The 24,013-nt window shown below is 56.0% G+C and overlaps 1 protein-coding gene across 1 annotated transcript; it reads right to left on the reverse strand.

Annotated features, from left to right (window-relative positions):
* Positions 1–3,336: 3,336 nt before the first annotated feature.
* On the reverse strand, positions 3,337–20,519 carry NAGK (N-acetylglucosamine kinase). Its single transcript, XM_045019506.1, has 10 exons — positions 20,459–20,519; positions 12,331–12,415; positions 11,293–11,391; positions 10,744–10,885; positions 9,417–9,527; positions 8,014–8,126; positions 6,762–6,849; positions 4,138–4,235; positions 3,903–3,981; positions 3,337–3,643 (listed from the first exon to the last, which is right to left on the reverse strand). Exons 1-10 carry the CDS (start codon positions 20,485–20,487, stop codon positions 3,456–3,458), a joined length of 1,032 nt encoding a protein of 343 aa, XP_044875441.1. The 5' UTR covers positions 20,488–20,519; the 3' UTR covers positions 3,337–3,455.
* Between the last annotated feature and the right edge of the window lie 3,494 nt (positions 20,520–24,013).

A 24,013-nucleotide genomic window follows, 5' to 3' on the forward strand; every position in this document is an offset into this window, starting at 1 on the left:
TAGAGCTGAACTTTAGAAAAAAATTCCATTTTGATTTAAAAATCGCCAGTGATGGAGAATCTACCGCAACCCTTTTGATTGTTGCAATGATTAATTACTCTTGCCTTTAAAAATTTATGCCTTATTTCCAGTCCGTCTAGCTTCAACATCCAGCCATTGGATCGTGTTAGACCTTCCTCTGCTAGATTAAAGAGCCAATTGTCAAATATTTGTTCCCTGTGTAGGTACTTATAGATTGTAAGCATCACCCCTTAACCTTCTATTTGTAAAGCTAAACTGACTGAGCTCCTTGAGTCTATCACTATGAGGCAGGTTTTCTAATCTTTTAGTCATTCTTGTGGCTCTTCTCTGAGCCTTCCCCAATTTATCAACCTCCTTCTTTAATTGTGGCCACCAGAACCAGACACAGTGTTCCAGCCGTGGTTGCACCAGTGCCAAATACAGAGGTAAAATAACCTCTCTACTACCCAAGATTCAAGTTTGTATATCCAAGGATTGGATTAGCCCTTTGAGCATCACACTGGGAACTTGCTCATTATTCACCATGACCCCAAATCTTTTTCAGAGTCACTGCTTCCCAGGAGAGAGTCCCCCATCATGTAACAATGGCTGCACTCTTTGGTTGTAGATGAATACATCTGCATTTAGCTGTATTAAAGCATATTGTTTGCTTGTGCCCAGCTTCCCAAGCGATTCAGATCGTTCTGAATCAGGGCCCTGTCCTCTTCATTAAGCACCACTCCCCCGCTTTTTGTCATCTGCAATCTTTATCAGTGATGATTTTGTTTCCTTCCAGGTCATTGATAACGTTTAATAGAGTAGGGCCAAGAAGCGATACCTGTGGGACCCCATTAGAAATACACCCATTCAATGATGATTCTCTGTTACAATTACATTTTGAGACCTATTAATTAGCCAGTTTTTAATCCATTTCATGTGTGCCGTGTTCATTTTATATTCTAGTTTTTAAATGAAAGTGTTGGGTAGTACCAAGTCAGATGCCTTGCAGAATTCTATATTCCTTAACACTGTTACCTTTATCAACCAAACTTGTAATCTCAATACAGAAAGATATCAAGTTAGTTTGACAGGATCTGTTTTCCATAAACTCCTGTTGGTTGGCATTAATTAGATCACCCTCCTTTAATTGTTTATCAACAGAGTCCCATATCAACGGCTCCATTATCTTGGCCAGGATCAGTCAGACAGACAGGTCTTTTATTACCCAGATCATCCCGTTTACCCTTTTTAAACATTGGCACAGCATTAGCTTTCTGTCAGTCTTGTGGAACTTCTTTAATGTTTTAAAACTTACTGAAAATCAGCATTAAAAGTCCACTGAACTCTTCAGCCAGCTCTTTTAAAATGCTTGGATGCAAGTTATCTGGACCTGCTGATTTAAAAATAACATTAGCAGCTGCTATTTAATATTCTCCTGAGATGCTCACGGAATGATACATCTGTTTTTGCAAATACAGAATAGATATTTATTTAACACTTCTGCCTTTTGGGCATTATTATTGATAATTCTACCATTTCCATCTTGTAGTAGACCAACACCCGTGTTAGGATTCATTTTCCTCCTTAAAATATTTTAAAAACTCCTTATTGTCCTTAACTCTGCTGGCCACAGATTTTTCCTTGTGACCCTTTGCTTCCCCTATCAATTTTCTGCAGTTACTAGCTTCTGATTTATATTCATTACTACCAACTTCCATTTTGTATTTTTTTTATAGTTGCCTTCACTTTCCCTCTAAACAAGTTCATTTTTTTTAACCAATAAGGCCACGTCTCTCAATTTTGTGGCTTTTTAGTAAAGTTCTTAAACATTCTCCATTATCACTCACTTTTTTTCTGAGGTATTTTAGCTCATAATTGTTTTCAGCTTTGTGAAATTGGCCCCTTTCAAGCATTGAGTATATAGTACTGATCTGGACTTTATTCTTTATAAATGTGATGAAGTCATGAACACTTGTACCTAAATTACCATTATTTCTTCTAGGTCTGGGCCCAGTTCATCTTTATTCCTCGAGATGAGATTGAATATAGAACTCCCCTGTGTTGGATGCAACACTTGCTGTGTTAGGAAATTGTTTAGAAATCCCAAGGATGTTTTAGGACCAGCCTATTTCACTCAAACTGAAGTCCCCCGTGATCATGCAGCTTTTCCCTCTACACATTGCAGATAGGTGTGTAAGGAGACAGTCAGCCGGTTCCCTAGTGCGATTTGGTGTCTCTAGAAGATACCATCTAATCCCAGCTTGTGCTTTTCCTGTTAGGGCGTTGCCCCCTGAGCATTCAAGATCGTTTTCTTCCAAGTTATCAGGGACTCGGAAAGAGGTAAACCCAGTTTTGACACAGAGCGCCCCTCCCCCTGCCCTTTTGCCCACTCAATCCTAGACTGGTTCGAACCATTGATTTTAACATTCCAATCATGGGAATCATCCCACCAGGTTTCAGTGATGCCAACTTTATGCTACTAAATGAGCAATTCCACTTCCTGTTTGTTACCCAGGTTGGGGCAGTTGCTAAAACTTTTTTTTCCTGAATTAAGTCAGTTGGTACCATATTTGCAAAGGTTAGCCTAGCCCCTCCCACACTGGCTCCAGGCTGTAACTGTTGGCCATTGACCTGGGGTAGAAAACCTTGCCATAAAAAGGACTCTAAATGCTTGAGAAGCTATTGGCAGAGTGAGGCATGGCTCTGGGCTGCTCAAAGGCTAGATTTCATTTCTAGCTGGGGCCAGAACTGGAGAGAGAACCCAGGCGTCCTGCGGCCTAACTAGCCCTTGTTCCAACCATTTAACTGACCTCCCGCTCCCTGTACTCCACCGGCCTGGGCTGATCAGCAAGCGATTCCCCATAAGAAGGTTCAGCAAAAATTCAAGTTGGCTGAAATACGTTAGAGGAAGGGGGTTGAGTTTTCAGCAAGTAAAACCTTCTCAGCTGGCCAAAAGGAAGCGCAGAAGTTTGAGAAAACGGAAACGATTCCCACAGAAGTTCCCAGTCAGTCAAAGCTGTTTGCCATCCTCCCGCTGAAACGGCTGTGATTTCAGTCAGCTTGATGGGCGGCTGGTCATCCAGTCACCTCCCTGCACTGCTCCACCCCGTCCTCTGAGAGGAGCTGCTCCCCACGCTAATGCATAGAGCTGAGCTGGCTACAGGTGGTGCGAGCTCAGAGCAGGGCCCACCTTCTGGCCTGTAGGCCCTACAATAAACAGCAGATTCTGCTCCTGGGGGACAGATGGAGTCAGCTGGGTCTGTGACCTTTTATTGACGAATTACAAAACACGTTGATACAAAAAGCCAGATGCAATTCCCATCGATATGTAAATATTTCCCCCCCCCCCCCGGCTGCGCCAGAGACACAAACCAAGAAACAATGTAAAAGGTAGGGCGCCTGGCCGGCTGCTGCCCAGGCAGAGAGGGAGAGGAGCCGAGTCCCCCCAGGGGACCCTAGAAGGAGTGTGTGTAGAAGACATCCACATTGGCAGTGTAGTCCAGGGGCAGCGCCTGCCCTATATGCTTGGCCCCCAGGCTGGCTCCACCCAGCGCTGACGAGTGCTTCAGCTTCAAGAGGGTGAACTTGGAGAAGATGCTGTGCAGCTCCTGACGCCGGGCCTGGCTCAGGACTTTGAGGAACCCTGGGGGGGGGGGAGGGGGAAGGGTCAATCAGCCACGTTCCAATCGAGACAATACGGCTGTTGCCGTTCAAAGGCAGCGGGTGGGCTGGGACCCAAGAGCTGGGAGCCAGGACACGGCAGCAGCCTCGGCATTTGCAGGGACGGGGGCCCGGCGGCTCAGTGACTCGCCCAAGGGCACAACTGGGAACAGGACCCGGACCCCTTCCACTCCTGCACCCTCACCCCAAGACCTCCCCCTCTGCCCAGTTTCCTGGCTCACCTTCTTTCATCATTTCCCAGCTGTTCCACACGGAGCCCACGCACAGGATCGGCAGCCCCAGCTCGCCTCGGAAGAGGCTCTAGGGGGAAAGCAGAATTAGCTAGTGCAACCCAAGCCCGCGCCACTGAGAATCAGTGCAAAACGCTGCCCAGCACAGACGGAGCAGGAGGCCTGAGGCTGGCAATAGCTCCCAGGCGTGTTGCAGGCCCAGCGGAGTCAGCCGCCCGGCGGTTACCTGGTCAATTTTTGGCAGCACAGCTACAATGTGTCGAGCCAGGACTTCCCCAGCCTTGTTGAAAATGTGACGGCACAGAGGGTCCCCCGCCTGGGCACCTGAGCAGGAGAAGTACAACAGGGACAATGGTGGGTACAGATGGGCTTTACCAGCCACCAGTGCAGGTTCCCTTCCTGCCACAAGGGGGAGTGATGCTGGTTCGAATCCTGCTCCCATCCATAACGAGATGCAGCAGCTGATTTACGAGGACCATTTTCACCCGGATAATTTAAAAGCTGCCAAAGGGATTTGGCTCGAACTCTCTAACAAAGGGGGCAGAGCACGTGCCCGGGCAACTTCAGCCCAAAGGGGAAGTCTCAAAGCTGAGTGACCGAGACCAAAAGGGGATTCCAGAGACGGCTCATTTACAGCCTGCACTGTAGAGACCCAGGGCATGTCTGCCCGTCCACCTCCGCTGTAGGGTGGTAGCGAAGATACCAGCACACGGCCAGGAGAGCTGCTCCCGCCCGCGAGAGGCACTGCCGCCGTCACCGGGAGCTCTCCCACCACTGCGCTGTCGAGACCGGGGTTGGGTCATATAACGGTTGCTCCGGGGGGTGTCAGTTTGCAATGCAGCCTATTCAGCCATGTCAGAGCTGCCCCAGGGAGCGTTACTGTAAATTGCATGGGAGGTTCACAGATTTCCCTCATCCCGGTACACAGAGTTCCCAAGCACGCGATGGGATCAGAGCAATACATGGGCTGTGTGAACTCTCCGAGGCAGCAGGGCTACTGTCTTCTCCGCAGCCCCTGGCACAATGGGGCCCTGATCCCTGACTGACGTTATGACGCTACAAGTAACCTGCCGTCGGACACAGAAACAGAGCCCTTTCTAGAGAATTGTCTGCAGCTGCCCCAGGCAGGTCTGAAGCATCGGGGGAAGAGGGAGCCGGATCACAGCAGGGCTGGATCGCGTGCTAGAAGCTAAGAGCTTGGAATCAGAAGAATTCTAGCCCCCTCACCAATTTCTTATTGAGGTGGAAGCAGGGTCCTCCAAAGGCAGATATTCTGCATTTGCTTTAGCACCTTTCAGCTGCTGATCTCAAACCCCACAGCAAGGTAGGGACGTTCTCACTAATCAGGGGCAAACGGAGACCCAGAGGCCAGTGTCCCAGCTGCTGTGTTCTATCCCCATGCTGAGCCCTCGCTCCCCCCACGCAGCATGGAAGAAGCCATGAAAATGACACTAGGTATCTGCCCCATGGGGCTGTACGGGCACTTGTCAGTTTCCCCATCAGCTTTTCTGATCAGATGCCCTTTGCTGTACTCGGCCCATGGACCTGGGCAGCCTGGTACCATCCCAAGAGTTTAATGAGGGTCCCTTTAACGGGCCAGGAGTGTGCTCTGCACACTAACAACCTGGAGTCGGAACAGGGAAGAGGTTCTTGCATCTCAAAAAGAAGAGCAAGACAAAGTGGGGCTCCTGCTCGCAGATCCAGCCTAGCCCCCCACCCCTTTCCATACTGAATTAGATCGATATTGCACTGTCTCAGGGTTCTATCCCACCCCCCACCCCAGAGCATGAGCGCCCGCCTCGTAAGAGCAGTGGCCAAGGCCCTAGTGACTTAGAATCACAGACTATCAGGGTTGGTAGGGACCTCAGGAGGTATCTAGTCCAACCCCCTGCTCAAAGCAGGGCCAATCCCCAACTAAATCATCCCAGCCAGGGCTCTGTCAAGCCGGGCCTTATAAACCTCTCTAGAATGACTTCATGGAGTCTCTGGCTCTTCTCCCTTGTCAGAGTCAAAACTCTGGCAGTCCGGGGTGCGGCTGCAGGGCCAGCTCTCGGGGACATCGGGTGACGCTTTGCTTTTGGAGGGACGGGCTGCGCCTAACCAGTTCTGTCTGGTTTAACAAAGTACCCAGAGCTCATCCTACCAGGGGCATGCAAAAAACCCCCATCAGGAATTAGCAAGCGTTAGTGGAGCCACGGCAGGAAAGGGCCTGGCCCCACACAGAAAGGAGCTGCCCCCCTCTGCACGTCCAGGGGAGTGGGTGAAGCTCATCGTATAACCTGGGGGAAGGTGACTCCCCGGAGATTGACGAGAAGGGGCGAGGCACAGCAGCACACCTCCGGGAGCCCCGCTCATGGAGACGCAGTCGGCTCCCACGACTGCCGAGCACAGAGCTAGAGTCATATCACTGCCCCGCGGGATGCAGAGACTGTGTTAGCCGAGCCAGACCTATCTCCCAGCCCGTGCGGGACGGCCTCCCCATTGGGAGTTGAGTCCCACGCCATGGAGCCCCCAACGCTTCCCTTGGGCAAGCTCCGAGTCTGATTCTTCTGACATTCAGCCTGAGTTTCCCCCCTCTCAGTGCCACCCCTTCTGCCCCCCAGGCAATGCTCCTCCTTCCTGGGGGTGAATGCTCTGCAGAGCCTACCCAAGGTTAGGGTCCTCTGCTCCCACCTGCTGCCTCCTCTCTGAGCTGGGAGCCAGCAGCAGCAACCCACTCCCGAGCCAGTCCAGCCTTTTGAACAAGGTCCCGGCCAGGCCTCCTGTCAGGCTGTCTCTGCCCTACCACGTGCCCAGACACCCAGAATGGAGGATTAACCAAAACCACCCAGGACAAAGTCCCTCCAATACCCTCGGCTAGTTTTTGGCAGAATCCCGCGAACTTGGATTTCTCAAACGTCCGGTAGAGATGCGTCAGGAGGCCCATCCTGTCAGAGATCTGCAGGGACACAAGATATGCGGGGGTGATGCGTGTGCCTATCGCCGGGGCGCAGGCTGGAGCCTGACCCTCTGCTCGGGGTCCCTTACTCAGACTGTGGGGGCTGCCCTTTAGAAACCAGCATCCCCACCCCCCTGCCTATGCCAGCCACCCCCAGGCTGCCAGTACGCGCAGCTCCAGGTACCTGGCAACACGGCGTGTGGGAACGGTGGTGGTTTTACAGTGCAGGACAGGGAGATACCAGGGAGTGACGGGCGAGTGCAAGCCTGAAAGGGTGACCTAGACCCAGCTCCCCGAGCCAAGCCCCTCTCCCTCCTGTACCAGTGGCTGCCAAGCCTGGGGGCTGCCCCCAGTCCCTTGTGCTGGGGGTTACCCCCCTTCCCCCCGCCCCCAGCATGGAGGGACGGCCGTACCAAACTCGAGTGGCGCGGGGCTGCGTGGCCAGGATCGGGAGGAGCCACGCTAATCCCGGATGGGAATGAAGTGCTAAGCCGGTGGGGTGGGAGGCACCAGAGAGTGGCCAGGAAGGTCCCAGGGTAGCGGGTGAGGGGCTGGGACAAGTTGTTAGGGGCTATGGGGTGAGGGGGGAGCATTTGTGGGGAGGGAGTTGGGGGTGGGGTGGGGCGAGTGGAGAATGTTTGGGGTGAGTGGGGGGGCATGGGAGATGGGACATAGGCTGCTGGGCTATGGGGGGCTGTCAGGACAAGTGGGGGCTGATGGAGAGGGGGCATTCGGGGGCCTGTGGGTGGGGTGAGGTGGAGAGGGGCATACGGGGCTCTCTGTGGGGGATGTATGGGGTAGAGGTGCTTTGCTCTCTAGTTATGGAAGGTGTGGGGGGGGGGGGCGCCACAGGGCCCCCGTGTTCTTTAACCCAGGCTTCGTCACTCCAGGGGACCCGGCTGCGCACGTTCCCTCGGGCGAGCGTGCCCAGGAAAGAAGCCGGTGTGTGCCACGCTCCATGCCGCACAGCAGCGCCCTTCAGAGGGCTCTGGAGAAGCAGGAGACCAACAGCTGTTACCCAGGGCCCTGATCACACGAGGTGCTGAACACCCACTGCAGTGTCAGGCTCTCCGCCCCTCTGAGACGCCAGACCCAGCCTGGCCCCATCTCCCCGCCTCGAGCCGCGCCCTCTTCCGGCAGTGCCCAGGCGGCTGGGCCGGGTACCTGGAAGTAATCGAACATGGCCTGCTTGACATAGGCGATGTCGTGGGGCGGCACTTCCAGGTTGTCCAGGCCGTCGAACACAATCTTCACGGCCTGGTGCGCGATCCAGAAAGCTGCAGAACAAGAGGCCGCAAGAGGCAGGTGGTTAGGCTTGGCTTCACCGACCCAGAGCTGAACTGCGGCCGGACCCGGATCCAGCAGTGCCAATAATGGACTTGGTTACGGTGGAGAGGACAGGTCAGTAAAATACCCTTGCAAGGATGCTGGCGGGACCCAGAAGCCACCAGTACAGAGCCAGGAAATTGAGCATTAACAGGCAACATTGACAAGAAACCCAAACATTAGAAAGTAGGGAAAATACCCAGGTAACCTTAACTCTGCCCCCTTCACACCACCAGCCTCCCATCTTCGCTCCTTTCATAACTACTCTAAGGGCTTATCTACATGGGGAAACTGACCAGGATAGCGGCAGCCCTTTAAATTCACACCTACCTTATTCCAGAATAGATTCCCCATGCAGACAAGCCCTAAGAAGTGTTATTTTCAGATCAAGAGTTTTAGGAAATCCACAGCAGCCCACTTGGACAGCTTTGCAGGCGTAGAATTGAAAACATGCCCCAGGCTCTATAACCGGTTTTATGTCCCCACGGCAGAGACACAAGCTCCATGTTTCACGACTTAGATCACGTGAAATTATAGGGCCCGATTCTGCAAGATGCAAAGAACTGCCGGCGACAGAACCCCACAGAATCCGGCGTGGCCATCCGCTGGCCGTTTGTCTGGTCGGGTTTGTTTCCATGGCGCACGCAGGAGCACAAAGGAGGCTGGGGCCAGCACAACCATGGAACGGCTACACGGAGAACACAGTCATTTGTGAGATCACCGACAAGAGGAAACCGTTACAGATGGAGAAGGGAGCCTGAGTTTCTGGTTCTCTCTGGGCGTCTCCATGGGGGGCAGAATGAAGGTTGTTCAGATCCCATACCTGCTAGTTTCCCTACATCCAAGTGCCTTGTAACCGTAACTCTGGCTTTCCTGTGTTATCTATTATAACCGCAATGTTCCCGTAAGAGCTTTTACCCTTCAGTGCCTGATCTGCCACTGCTCCCCCAAAGGATAATGCTGCAGGCCAATACATCGCCCCTGGCCACCTCTCATCTGAGAGCCAGGGACTCCTGGCCCTGCTAGCCACTCGCTGAGAGACTTCCAGCCTCTGCGTCAGCCGCCCTTCTCCACCGGGCAAGGAACCGCCCTCGAGAGGCCCGTTGGCTGAGGACTCAGATTTGCTCTGGCTCAGCCGGGCGGTGAGGAGGGTGGGGTGAGAGACCCCCGCAGGCTCAGGAACAGAGCTAGCCGCCGGCCCAGCCTCCCCTGTCCCCAGAACTCCTCGGCGAGGCTCTTACCTGACCCCTCGTCTCCCATCATGTGCCCCCACCCTCCACAGCTAACCTCCGAGCCGTCGGGGTTGATGAGTTTGCAGTTGGAACCGGTTCCCGAGATCAGCACCACGCCGCCTACGGGGGAGAGGGAAGGGCCAACAGGTGACTGGGGCCGGCCTTAGGAAAAACGGCACGAACTTGGCGAACTTGTATTTTACCCACCCCCCCGAGCTCCCCACACCTCCCGTGGGCCCCACTGCCTCTCCGGGCTCCCCACCCCCCGATCACTCCCAGGCCCTGCTGCCTCTCCCTCCCCTTCATTGCCCCAAGCTCCCTTCTCGCACCCCCGGCCTGCTCCGCTCCTGCCTCTTGAGCACGGCACCCTGGGCAGCTGCCCACCCATGAGGCTGGCCCAGCCCCAGCCGAGCCCAGTAACCCTAGCGGGGTCGCTCTCCCCGCAGCCCCACCCCTCCCAGCCGTCCCACGCTCCATGCTCCCGAGGTCTCCCTAGTCAGCGTGCAGGGAGGTGTCTCCCCGCCGGAGCCTGGCCAGTGCCACGTGAGCCAGTCGCGCCCTCTTTCGACGCCGTTCCGCACACAGCAAGCGACTCCAGCAAGGAGCACGCGGGCCGCGATCGCTGGGCTTCCCTCGCGGCCGGACCGGTTCTACCCCGGGCTCCCACAAGTACCGGCGAGACCACGAGGGCTCCCCCTAGTGGTGGCACTGCCAGAGCTCTCGCTGGTTCCTTGCCGGACTGGGAGGTGCAAGAGGACTGGTAGGCTGCTGGCCGGTCTCCCCGGCCCTAGAAGGGTTAACGCTGCGCCCAGGGCCTGCTCAGACCCTTCCTGCAAGGTAACGTCAGCTGCACCGACACGCTGCAGCAAACCGCTCCCGTGGCCCCGCCCCTGGCAGCTCCCTGCCCCCGGGGGGCTCTTTGTAGGAATCAGGCGCTCGTCAGGCAGCGTGACCTGACCCTGGCAAGCTACGGCTTCAGGGGGCTCTGCCCCAGGACAGGCTGGCTGGCCCCTGGCCCTGAGCAGGGCAGATCACCCAGTTTCCAGGGCCACACTTCCCATCGCACCTCAGCGGTGCCTCACTCCTCTAGGGTTTCCCAAGGAGAATCCCTGTCGTAGCCCCTCGGGGCATATGGCCGGGCCTCAGACCCCCCCCCCCCCCCCCCCGCCAGGGCAGCTTCCCACGCCACAACCAAGCCTCGGGAACAAAGCAGCTCCAAACGGGAGGCGGATAATAGTGTCCGTTTCCACGCGGCTTCCCCCCGTCACCAACCCCGGCAGGACCCAGCACTCCGAACCCTCCTGCCCCCGCCCCGCCCGGCGAGTGTGGTCCTTGCCGTGGTCGGTAGCGGTGGCCATCGCCCCGATGGCGTCCGTGGTGATGTAGTAGTTCTCGCTCAGCTGCGGGAAGCGGGTCTGCAGCTGCTCGATGAGCTTCTTGATGGCTTCTTTCTGCTCCCCCCCGCTCAGAGACAGCCCCTGCGCCAGACACGCCGCGTGAGTCCGACAGACCAGAGCTGGGTGCCCCCCCTGCCCCAGCCCAGCCCAAGCTGTGGATCCTGCAGTTCCCAGCCTGCTGGGCCGCCTGTTGAGCATACAGCGTTTCCCACGTTGTTCTGCATCTGGCTCCTCAGACCCGCCCGCCCTTCGCTTTTCTGACCCTTGCTGAGCACTGGGCAGAGGTTCTCCCCTGCTGCCCCCTGCTCTCTTACCCGGCAGCACTGGGGAGAAATGACACCCCAAGGACTCAGTCTGAGACAGGGCCCCCATCCCCTGGCCTGTGCTTTAGCCATAGGACCAGCCTCCCTCCCCTCTGATCTGACTGCGCCCCGAGCAGCCCACGCCGCAGAGCCGGCAGGGCTCGCGCCGCCGCACGGGTAACTCACCAGCGAGCGGAGGGGAACCTGCGGGCTGGCACCTGCCTTCCCTTTGGCCTCGCTGACCATCTCGTTGATCCTTTCCAGGCATTTGTCTGAGCCGACCAGCTAGCCGGGGAGGGGAGGACAACAAGCATCTCTCATTAAACCCTTCCGCTTGCTGGGGACAAGCTGCTCCCATGCTAACCCCAGCCCCCAGACTGGGACTAACATGCAGACTAGCACCAGGCATCCCCCTTGCCCGCCCAGAAGTGCTTGGCTCAGCGATCTTGTTCCACACCCATCACCAAAGCAGTTCACACTAGGAGCCTAGTGTGGATGCAGCGTATAGCAGCCAAACCGTGCTTGCGCTGGGATAGCTTATTCCAGGCCAACCCCACCGTCCCCCCGTTATACTGGCAAAAGCACGGCTGGGCTGGCGTAGCTCCAGCTACACTAGGGGCTTTTGCCAGCCCAGCTGTGGCAGTCGGGGTCCCACCTCTCCACACCCCTGTGCCAGCAGAGTCTGTAGCGCAGCCCTGGTCCAAGGGCAGCCGCTGAGTCGGAATCCAGAGCTCAAACAGCTCAACGTGTTGATTTCTCGGGGCGGGGCCCATTCTGAAGACGGGGACCCAGCATCAGAACGGAGATCTGGACTTCGGACACCTCCAAGCAGCCCGGGGGTTGGGTTTTAGCCCCCCCCCCCCCCTCTCTCGGTGGGGCGCCAGGCCGAGGACCAAGGGCGTGATGTTAGTCCACCTAACTGGTTCTATGAGTCTGCGCTCTCCTTCCGGCTGTAACTCAACCAGCGCAGCAGGGGTTAAACGCACAGGCCCTCTGCTGGCCTAGTGGGGGCCCACTGGTTCCTACCCAGAGCTTGGAAATTAGAGGTAACAACGTGACCACAAGAAGTGCACTCTGGGTAATGGCATGCAAATTAACCCCCCTGGCTATCACCAATCACCCCCAGGCTTGAGTGCTGTCCCAGCACATCCTCCCCCGCCCAGTAACAACATCCCAGATCCCTCTCGCCCCAGCTGCGCCTGCCACATCCTGCGTGATCCTTACCCAATGGTTAGTGCAGGGCCCGTCGGTCTCTGCCAGGATCTTGCCATCTTCAGATATCAGCACCACCTTGGAGTGGGTCCCCCCCCTAAGGAATCAAGGAGGCACACATGCCAGTTCAGTGCACAATGGGCTCATGCCACCCCCCTCGGGCAAAGCTGGGTGAGCAGCCGCTCCAGAGTCAGAGTTAGAGGAAAGCCCCCACCCGGACTCCTGAAATCTACCCTCGCTTCCAAGCGCCAGGAGAGTTTTCAATCTTTGCAGCTGCTGCTGGGCTGAAGGCAGCCACACTCGAGGAAGGCTTGCGACAGGCCCGCTAGCTGCGGCCGTTTCCCACGCAACCCACGATTCCTGCATGGATCCGTCCCATGCACAACTGTGCAGTGGGCACGGGGAGGGTGTTTTGCTGTAACGTTTCCCAGAGGAGCCGCGCCCCCATGGAAGAGCCGGGTCTCGCCGCTAACAAGATTGTTTAAAGCTCTAGGAAGGTGCTGGGAGAAATACCACCTCAGCCACTCAGAAATCTCTGCAGGGTGCCTCTAGGTTGAGGAAATTCAGAGCCATGATTCCCCATGGATGCCGGAGCAGAACTAGCGTTCAGGTACTTCAGCCACCAAGTTTGAAGGCAGCTCTGCTTATGCCTAGACAACATGGTCCTGTCTACACTGGCTCTTCCTTCATGCATCTTTTGCTTGCTCCAGGGTGGTAATACAGAGGGCATCGCTGGGATGGAAAATGCTCTCCGAATGATCTTAGATGTGAATTTTCTCTCCCGAGCGACACTGGAACGGGTTGTGAGAATGTTCGCACAAAACCTCCAGTTAGCGTGAGGCACCCGGCTAGTTCTGGTAACTAACACTTCTGGCAAACACTGACATTCATGGTACAGGCTGAAGTGTCTCTCTTTCTCCCCCTTCCCCACAATATTACCAGCTGTCTCCCTCCCATTGCTATCACCAGCAGAGACACTACAGGGCCAGATGAGAGTCGGTGTCTGTTTGGCCCAGCCTTAGCCAGCTGTCTGCCTTGCTCTGTGCTCCGCCGTGCAGCCCAAACACCGATTCAGATGGGACGCTTTCAGGCTGGGGGGGTCTGTTTATTTTGGAAGTCAGACATGGAAGATGATCCCCTTAGAAGGGCGTGCGCAGGGGACGGACTGGCTGGCTCTGGCTAAAGGCAGAGAGAACCTTGCACCTCTAGGTTGCTGGTGTGACTTGAGCTCAGGTCCGTAGTAACCATCCCCGGTGCACATGAAACGAGTTTGGAAGGTCTCAGTGCAGTTCCCAGCAGATTGATGGCCACAGCCCAGAGAGACCCCAGACCAAACAGGCCATGCAGACTGAACTCTAAGCCCTAGAGTTGGTCCCTCCAGGTCAGGGCTGAATTGTGTAGCCAAGGCCCAGGACAGGTGCACCCCCATCCATACCGTACCTGCCCCGCAGGCAGGAGACTCCAGTTATCCCGCACCACAATCATACTCTGCAGAGCACCGTCCCCTCTTTCCAATGCAGACCAATGCAAGCCCTACAGGACACCCCTCCACTAGGGGCATGCTTCAGTGTAACACCCCCAGCGCAGACACCTTCTATGGACGAGCCGTAGATGCCATCGTCCTGCTCCGTCCCCAGTGGAAGGCAGCCCTTCCCCTATAAATGCATCCAGCAAGTTCATAGAATCATAGAATATCAGGGTTGGAAGGGACCTCAGGAGGTCATCTAGTCCCACCCCCTGCTCAAAGCAGGACCAATCCCCAACTAAATCATCCCAGCCAGGGCTTTGTCAAGCCGGGCCTTAAAAACCTCTAAGGAAGGAGATTCCACCACCTCCCTAGGTAACCCATTCCAGTGCTTCACCACCCTCCTAGTGAAATAGTGTTTCCTAATATCCAGCCTAAACCTCCCCCACTGCAACTTGAGACCATTGCTCCTTGTTCTGTCATCTGCCACCACTGAGAACAGCTGAGCTCCATCCTCTTTGGAACCCCCCTTCAGGTAGTTGAAAGCAGCTGTCAAATCCCCCCTCACTTCTCTTCTGCAGACTAAACAATCCCAGTTCCCTCAGCCTCTCCTCGTAAGTCATGTGCCCCAGCCCCCTGATCATTTTCGTTGCCCTCTGCTGGACTCTCTCCAATTTGTCCACATCCTTTCTGAAGTGGGGGGCCCAAAACTGGACACAATACTCTAGATGTGGCCTCATCAGTGCCAAATAGAGGGGAATAATCACTTCCCTTGATCTGCTGCCAATGCTCCTACTAATGCAGCCCAATATACCATTAGCCTTCTTGGCAACAAGGGCACACTGCTGACTCATATCCAGCTTCTTGTCCACTGTAATCCCCAGGTCCTCCAGAGTTGTGCAATACTGCGGGCGAGGTCTCTTGGGGGAAGTGGAGGAAGGGAGCGATTTCTGCTAGACTCGCAGGTTACCAACTCAAGTCCTGAAGCATGAGGCTCAATTAAGCTTTTCTGTTTTCGCTTGCATGCAGCCAGAGTCCCTTCCCAGCCTACTGAAAGAAGAAACACCCCCACCAGCCATGAACCCAGGCATCCTGCAGAGCACAAGGCTGGTGTGATGCCACCCACTTTCAGGATACATTTGACCTGAATGCAAGGGCCAGGGATGCAGTCTATTGTTTAAGAGGCAGCGCTGTGTTACCTCACTGAATACGGCCCTGATCCTGTGATGACAAGCTCAGTACAGGCAGATCTCCAGCCCTGTAGGGCTCCATGCAGAGGATCAGGGGCTAAGTGTGCAAACCCCCCAGTGCCCCACAGACCTGCACCATCCAACAAGCATCCCCATGGCTTGGCTATTCCTAAAGGTCAGGTGCAAAGCCTCTGCTACATGCTACAGACACCAGAGCAGCCTGAAAGGGGGCTAGGAATGGTACAATTCTCCAGCCTCTTATGCAGGATCTCAGAGTAGATGATCATTGTGGTCCTTTTAGTGCGTAAGGTAATTAGGCACCCACTGAAAGCCAGCAAGAGTCGGGTGCTCAATTCCCTTCGGCGCTTCTGAAAAATCTCACTTGGTCTCTGACTGCATTAGCAGGGGGGCCGAAGGCCAGATCCTGGAAGTATTTAGGCTCCTCACTTCCACAGAAATCAATGGATCTTTGTGGATCAGGATGGAAGCGAGGAGCCTGAATACCTTGGAGGACAGAGGATGGAGATGGATGGCAGGAGAGAGATCACTTGATCATTGCCTGTTAGGTTCACTCCCTCTGGAGCACCTGGCATTGGCCACTGTTGGTAGACAGATACTGGGCTAGATGAACCTTTGGTCTGACCCAGTACGGCCGTTCTTATGTTCTTATCTGGGTCCAGGAGACTTTTGGTTTGTAATCTGGATTTATTAGAGCGGGATGTGCTCTCTGCATGGCTACACTGTTGCACAAGACACCGACCAGGCAGACTTCTCTTCCACAATGAGTGTTTGCTTTGCTCCCATGCACTGGGAATGCGAAGGGGTCCCTTCCTCCCTGCCAAGTGTCTCTTCAAACAGATTACAAGCAAACCATCGGCGGGCAGAGAGAGGACGATAACCAGACCCTGGGCGAGGACGAGGTCCAGAGAACGGCAGCACCAGAACATGTTTTCTCTTTGGAGCTGCCTTCCTCGGATTCATCTTGGTATCTTCCCCTTTCACACATGCAGCCATGGCAACAAGTGCAATTACTATAACAACCTGGCAGATCCAGAGATCCTCTCCGCAGCTCCCCTGTGCTGAGCCTCAGGCAGAAGGCTGGGCAGGTACACAGCTGAGCTTGTTAACTGGATGGTGCGAATGGGCCAGGGATCGCTCAGAGAACCAGGAAGTCTCTAGCTCCTGCTCAGATGGGGTCTCAGCCGGGCCAGCTTGTCTCAAGTTACCTTAAATCTCACCACTAACTGGGCCAGGGCTGGGTTAAGCAGGCTCAGTTTCCCCCTTCCCTGGGGCAGGGAGATGCTGTCTTCTGCAACACCCCCCCCCCCATCTTCCCAGCAGAACAGGAATCGCCAGGCCACAGAGCAAGGCAGCGTGGTCTAATGGGGAGAGCACTGGCCTGCGAGTCGGCACGGCTGCGTTCTAGTGCCAGATCTAGAACTGACTTGCTGGGCGGCCTTGGACACGTTACCACTTCACCTCTGCTTCCGTTTCCACTCGGCGTCTGGTCAACACAGAGTGGGGTTTCTTGGCACTGCAGCTGCCTTCTATGTTTGTATGGCCACTGGCACAACGACGCTCATCCCAACTGCCCCCAAGCAACTCTGGTATTAACACCATCAATGGTCCATCTAGTCCACTCTCCTGCCCGTCTTACTGGGCAGCGTCTTCAGGGGAAGACGCAAAGTCTTTGTAATGGACAACTACGGAATAACCCGTTCACAGGGGCAGCTGCATCCTAACCCGTTAGTTAGTTAGGGGATGATTCATAACCCTCTAGTTTATCTTATTTGAACTATGGATTTTCTAACTGGCAAAGAAATCCTTTCTGAAACCTGCTCTTGGCCTCCATCAGTTGATTGTGGCAATGGGTCCCACGGGCTAATTGGGCCCTGGGTAAAGTAAGGATTTCCCTTTAGGTTACAGTAGTTCCTGCTAAGATTTCAAGCTCCTCTGGGCAAGGACTGCATTATTTAGTTGTACACACTGGACACGTTAGCAGCTCTTCGGAAATTACAGTACAATAGTCATTAAATAGATTTTAATAGGGTTGCACCCGCCCCGCATGAATCTGGCTCAATATATTTTTAATGCGTACAAGAAAATTTATGGGGGAAGACCAGGTGTTTAAAGGTGAATTGCACTTCTAACACAGTAAGAGCTGCACGCATACCACACACATTTTAGAAATGAAAGTATTAAGAAGTCTTCATAAGAACGGCCAGACTGGGTCAGACCAACGGTCCATCTAGCCCAGTATCCTGTCTGCCGACAGTGGCCAGTGCCAGGTGCCCCAGAGGGAAAGAACAGAGCAGGTAAATCGAGTGATCCATCCCGTCTCCAGTGATAGAGACTCTTCTAACACTTTGCATCTGCCATGTTCAGTTGCTGCCAGAGCTCATGAACAACCCTACAATAATGAGACAGCTTGCACGTGGGTGCGGGAGGAGAGGGAGACTTCGGAAGAAGCAGTTCTCGGTTTCAAATTTTTCAGGGGTTCTTTTTAAACACTGGCTTATAAAAGGGGGAACCGTCAGTTTAGACCTGTAAATTCAGAGTTAAACACTAATTTAACAAAACTTTGATGTTGAAAACGTTTGTGCCTTTAAAAGTTTTCAGCAGATCATCTTGCACTAGATTTCCTTGGGGTTCTCCTCTGGAGATAGAGGGAATTTCAAAGTGAAGTTTGCCAGTCTGTTCCCCTGGGTTATCGAGAGTGACGCTTCAGAGGCTACCCTGGCAAAAAGAAAACCAGCTTTCTCCAATCAGAAGTAATGAAGAGGACTTTTTCAAAATATGATTTTTAACCTGAGCTGTGTCCATTCGAACCACAAAGCTAAATACGTCAGGAACCCGGTTACAACAGACAGCAGGCCTAGCAGTGCCCCTGAATTCAGCCATCACCAAGTCTCCCGACAACAGATCTGTCATTTCAGATGGACTTTAAGTCCTAAATCTGAAAGGTAGCTCTGCACTGAGCTGGAGAAAGTCAGCTGCTTCAGAAGCTGAACTGTGCAGAAACCTTTGGCCATAGTTGCACCTTGCAGTTTTTAAATCAGATATCACACCCACATCTAAGCCTTCCCAACAGGTTATGCACACACATCAAAGATAACACAAGCAGCTCCAAGCCGTGGTTTGGGAGGGAAAGCATACTTCCAACAGCACAGCCTTGTCTAATTCTAATCACCCAGGGTAAGCGGTTTTCCTCTTCCAGAGGGACACAGGAAGCCCGCCTACATGGGAAAGCGACACCAGTCTAGCTTCAATCATTTTTTATTTCAGCTTCGTTTAAACCAAATCAGTTCTGAGCTGACTTGAGCTAACCTGGAAAAAAAGGCACTCTTAATCCAACACGAGCCTGTCCACACTGAGGTGCCATTGGTTTAACTAAATCTGTTCCAGGTCACACCTTAGCCCGGTCTACACTGCAAAATTTTTCCGCATGGCTTTGTCGGTCAGGGAGTGTGTGAAAAACACCCGCCCTAGCAGCACAGCTGTACCATCAAAACTGCAAATGCTAGTATAGACGCAGCTATGCAGACAGAGAGCACAGAGAGCGACAGAAAAACTCCTTCTGCCAGCACATGCTGCATCTGCGCTAGGGCTCTCCAGCTAGGGTTGCCAGGCATCCGTTTTTTGACCGGAAGGCCGGTTCCGTTCAGCAGCCCAGACTGGGCCATTAAAAGTCTGGTCGGCAGTGCAGCGGGGCTAAGGCAGACACCCTGCCTGCCCTGGCTCCGCACAACTCCCGGAAGCAGCTGCTGGGTCCCTGCGGCCCCTGGACATATGGGCAGCCAGGAAGGATCTGCATGTTGCCCACGCCCTGAGTGCCAGCTCCACAGCTCCCATTGGCTGGGAACCAATGGAAGCCACAGAGGCGGCACCTGCAGACATGAGGGCAGTTGAGCGCACAGAGCCTACAGGCTGCTCACGCACCTAGGGGCTGCAGGGACTTGGTGGCCACTTCCTGGGAGCTGCAGTAAGTGCTGCTGGGACCCCGTACTCCAACCCCCTGCACCCAAACTTCTTCCCAGAGTCTGGCCATCCCCAACACCCTGCTCCAGCCCCCTCCTGCACCCCAAACCCCTCATCCCTGGCCTCACCCCGGAGCCCACACTCCCAGCTGGAGCCCTCATCCCACTCCTGCAGCCCAACCCCTGCCCCAGCCCGGTGAAAGTGAGTGAGGGTGGGGAAGAGTGAGCAATGGAGAGAGCAGGGCGGGGCCTTGGGGAAGGGGCGGGGCTAGGGTGTTCGGTTTTGTGCGATTAGGAAGTTGGCAACCCTACTTCCAGTGTATCTATTCCAGCAAAGCATTCGTCACGTAGCCAAGGCCCGTGGGTTAGATGGGTGCAGCGTTCTCGTGAAACCAGATATCACCCTGGGTTTTTCCCACCCCTCAAGTGGGTAGATTATTGCACACGGGCTGATTTTGCAAGGTTGCATCCATGTAAATATGGTTCCGTTTTCCCTTCCATACACTTGTCGCTGGATTACAGACTCACCCGGGGCAGGGACCACACCATATAGTGGGACTTGTGCCGGGCCGGGCACACCAACTGCACTCAGCCAGGCACCTGCAACACCCCTACGGACCCGGAGCCAGTTTCCCTGGTACAGCTGATCCCCACAGGCTGGGCTCAACACAGCACATTCCACCCCAGCTGTGAAGCTGATGTGCACTGCCCAGTGCATGTGGGCCAGAACCAGAGTCAGGCACCAGGATTTCAATTACCCCAAAATCCAGGGGGCCAGGCCCAGAAGAACCCTCTTCCACCCGGAAAGTGAGCTGAGGAGCACGGGCACCTGCCCTGAAGAGGGTCAGGTTGGTAACAAGCCTGTGGCCCGTGCATCACACAGAGAAATCGCTCAGCCACCCGCTGGGTCTGCGCAAGGCTGGGGCAGCCTGCGGGGCAACAGGGTATCCCAGATACAGCATCACATGTTGGAGGCATCAGACACCAGCACCAGCCATCCCCCCAGCCCGAGAAGTGTGCAAGGCAGTGCACGCGGGGGGGGGGGTGCACGCAGCCCGAGAAGCGTGCAAGGCGTTGCACGCGGGGGGGGGTGCACGCAGCCCGAGAAGCGTGCAAGGCGTTGCACGCGGGGGGGGGGGGTGCACGCAGCCCGAGAAGCGTGCAAGGCGTTGCACGCGGGGGGGGGTGCACGCAGCCCGAGAAGCGTGCAAGGCATTGCACGCGGGGGGGGGGGTGCACGCAGCCCGAGAAGCGTGCAAGGCGTTGCACGCGGGGGGGGGGGGCTCGCACTCTGGGGAGGGGGGGTGATCTTGGACCGAGCTGGAGACAGGGCACCGCACACTTACGGCGGGGAGGGAGGGGGCTGGAGCGAGAGGAGCGGCTCCCCCCGGCCCGTGGGGAGGGGGCTGCCCTCGGGCTGGTGCCTAGGGAGGGAGTCGGGATGCCAAGGGCTGCCCGCCCCCGCCCCCGCCCCCGCCCCCGCCCCGCGAGCCCCGGCTCGGACTCACCCCTCCACGCCGCCGAACAGCGCCGCCATGAGCGCGCCGGGCCGCCCGCGTCAGCTGATCCAGCGCCCGCCCCCCCAGCGGAGCCGCGAACCTAGCCCCGCCCCGCCTCCCGGAGGAACCTAGCCCCGCCCCCCGGCAGGGAGCTCCCAGCCCCGCCTCCCGGAGGAACCTAGCCCCGCCCCGCCTCCCGGAGGAACCTAGCCCCGCCCCCGTCAGGGAAAGCCCCGCCCCGCCTCCCGGAGGAACCTAGCCCCGCCCCCCGGATGGACCTAGCCACGCCCCCGGCAGGGAGCTACCAGCCCCGCCTCCCGGAGGAACCTAGCCCCGCCCCCCGTCAGGGAGCTCCCAGCCCCGCCTCCCCGCGGAGCCGCGAACCTAGCCCCGCCCCCGTCAGGGAAAGCTCCGCCCCCACCTCCCGGAGGAACCTAGCCCCGCCCCCCGGCAGGGAGCGCCTCGGTCTTTCCCACGAGGAGCCTAGCGCTAAACAGCCCCGCCCCCCGCGGGGAGCTACAGCCCCCTAGGAGGAGCCTGCCCCCCCCAGCAAGAACCCCCCCCCCGAACCCCTGGCTCCCCCAGGAAGGAGCCTAGACCCCTGCCCCTTCCCCCAGCAGGGAACCCTCAGTCCCCCCAGGGAGGATCCTGCCCCCCCACCAGCTGCAAGCACCTTCCTCCCCCCCCAGCAAAGCGACGTGCAGCTTTCTCTCCCCCCCCACGCCAGCCGGGAGCACCCCAAAACCCCTGTCCCTACCCCCTGCCCCTCAGCTACCAGCACCTTCATCTCTCCCAGCACGCACCCCCCGGCACCCCCTCCCCAGCCGGGAGCACCCCAAACCCCCTGTCCCTACCCCCTGCCCCTCAGCTACCAGCACCTTCATCTCTCCCAGCACCCCCTCCCCCAGCACGCAACCCCCGGCACCCCCTCCCCAGCCGGGAGCACCCCAAACCCCCTGTCCCTACCCCCTGCCCCTCAGCTACCAGCACCTTCATCTCTCCCAGCACCCCCTCCCCCCGCATGACCCCCCGGCACCCCCTCCCCAGCCGGGAGCACCCCAAACCCCCTGTCCCTACCCCCTGCCCCTCAGCTACCAGCACCTTCATCTCTCCCAGCACCCCCTCCCCCAGCATGCCCCCCCCGGCACCCCCTCCCCAGCCGGGAGCACCCCAAACCCCTGTCCCTACCCCCTGCCCCTCAGCTACCAGCACCTTCATCTCTCCCAGCACCCCCTCCCCAGCATGCCCCCCCCGGCACCCCCACCCCACCCGGGAGCACCCCAAACCCCCTGTCCCTACCCCCAGCCCCTCAGCTACCAGCACCTTCATCTCTCCCAGCACCCCCTCCCCCAGCATGCAACCCCCGTAACACGTTCGCCAGCGGTGTGCACACCTTACCACTGTCCCTACCCCCTGCCCCTCAGCTACCAGCACCTTCATCTCTCCCAGCACCCCCTCCCCCAGCATGCACCCCCCGGCACCCCCTCCCCAGCCGGGAGCACACTGCATAGTCCTCTTCCCCCAGCCCCCGAGCTGGGAGCACACCCAGTACCTTCACCCCCAGCAGGAAAACCGTGTCCCCCCCCCCAGCCCAGAGCCCCTTCACTCTGCCCCAACTGGGAGACCCTGCACCCCCTGGGCCCATGCAGGCCGCATGCAGCTTCTTCCCTGGCCCCCCGCAGCAGTGGGTGATGTGGACTCAGGACTCTTCAGTTACGTGTCATATGCCTCACACGGCTGAAGGGGTGAGTCTCCTGTTTGCACAAAGGGAAGGAATCTGGGCCTCTGGAGCAGGAGGGGAGTTTGGCCCAGGTGGCTCCACAAAGCCATAGGGGTGAATGGGGCCCTGCATGGGCACAGATGTAGCAGCGTGAATGATTATTGCTTCAGTAGGAACAGCGGAGTAGAAAACCTGCCATAGGGTGAGAGACTCCAGGAGCTCAGTCTGTTTAGCTTAACACAGAGAAGGTTTAAGGCGCAGGGACTTGGTCCCAGACTATAAATACCTACCTGGGGAACAAATATTTAATTATGGACTCTTCAGTCTAGCAGCAGCAGGTTTACCACAATCCAATGGCTGCAACTTGAAGCTAGACAAATGCAGACATAAATAAGATGTACATTTTTAACGGTGAGCGTGAATAACCATTGGAACAACCTGTCCAGGGGTGTGATGGATTCTCCATCACTGGCAAGTTTTAAATGCAGATGGGCTGGTTTTTTAAAAGCTCGGCTCTAGGGATGATTGTGGGGCAGGTCTCTGGCCTGGGCTATGCAGGAGGTCAGACTAGGTGATCACAATGGTCCCTTCTGGGCTTGGAATCAATGAATCTATGCACAGAGATGTGTGTCTAGAGCCACAGTAAGAGCTCTGCAGTGCTAGCCGAGCTCTGACAGCCACCTCTCCTTGTTACTCCCAGCAAGTACAAGCAGCATTTTAGTTTAGTTCAGTTCAAAGCTTGGCCTGCAAAAGACAGGCCGGTATCCAGCAGCAAGAGGAAGCAAGAGTGGACGAGGAAGTCTCCACAGTTGGTTATTATTTGTATTATCATGGCAGGTGGGGGCACTTTCCTGGGCATGGAGAGGGGGGTACGGGGGCACCCGAGTGAGAGACTGCGGGGAGCGGGCTAGGCGGAGCACTGGCCAGCTTTGGTTGGAGCTCATGAGAATTTAGAACCATTTCAGATTCAGTTTGCTATCATGTTTCTCAACACACTGTCTGAACGACAGGGCAACCATTGGAATGAGTGGTACCGCGCCTGAGAATGTGGGATTTGTTCCTGCAGAGCTCAGACTCCGGCTCATCGGCTGTATAGGAGCAGGCCTTTGAGTGTGATCTCGGTTTAGTCGCTTCTCCACTCTGTGACTCAGTTTCCCCATCTGGCCTCCCTTGTAAAGCGCGTTGAGATCTACTGGTGGGAAGTGCGAGATAACTAGGCTTGGAAGGATTCGCTTTTTATCGGTAAATGTCAGTAAACATCAATTTCAGCATACAAACACCCAGACTAAGGCAAAATTATTTCCATCCATACTAATCGAAAGTGATACCTCGGCAACGTATGACAAATGGGGAAGGGAGGTCTAGGTTGGCTATTAGGAAACACTATTTCCCTAGGAGGGTGGTGAAGCACTGGAATGGGTTCCCTAGGGAGGTGGTGGAATCTCCTTCCTTAGAGGTTTTTAAGGTCAGGCTTGACACAGCCCTGGCTGGGATGATTTAGTTGGGGATTGGTCCTGCTTTGAGCAGGGGGTTGGACTAGGTACCTCCTGAGGTCCCTTCCAACCCCGATATTCTATGATTCTATGAAATGGTGCTTTTGAGAGCTTTGGGTCCCACCTTGATGTGTATAAAACATGCTGGTGGAATTGGAGCAGGGGTGCTATTTAAGTGGGGGGGGGGCAGTTGCCTCCATCCCCTCCACCCGTGCTTTACCACGTTAATTTTAGGCATGGGGAGGCACTGGGGTGAGGATGCTGCTGGAGCAGGGGGCAGGGGATCTTTGCTAAATCATGTGATCGCAGCTTCCCCTTGTAATTTTGCACAACTGTGAAAATAGAAATGAA

Source organism: Mauremys mutica, chromosome 5 (assembly GCF_020497125.1).
Source record: "Mauremys mutica isolate MM-2020 ecotype Southern chromosome 5, ASM2049712v1, whole genome shotgun sequence".
Taxonomy (NCBI): Eukaryota; Metazoa; Chordata; order Testudines; family Geoemydidae; genus Mauremys; species Mauremys mutica.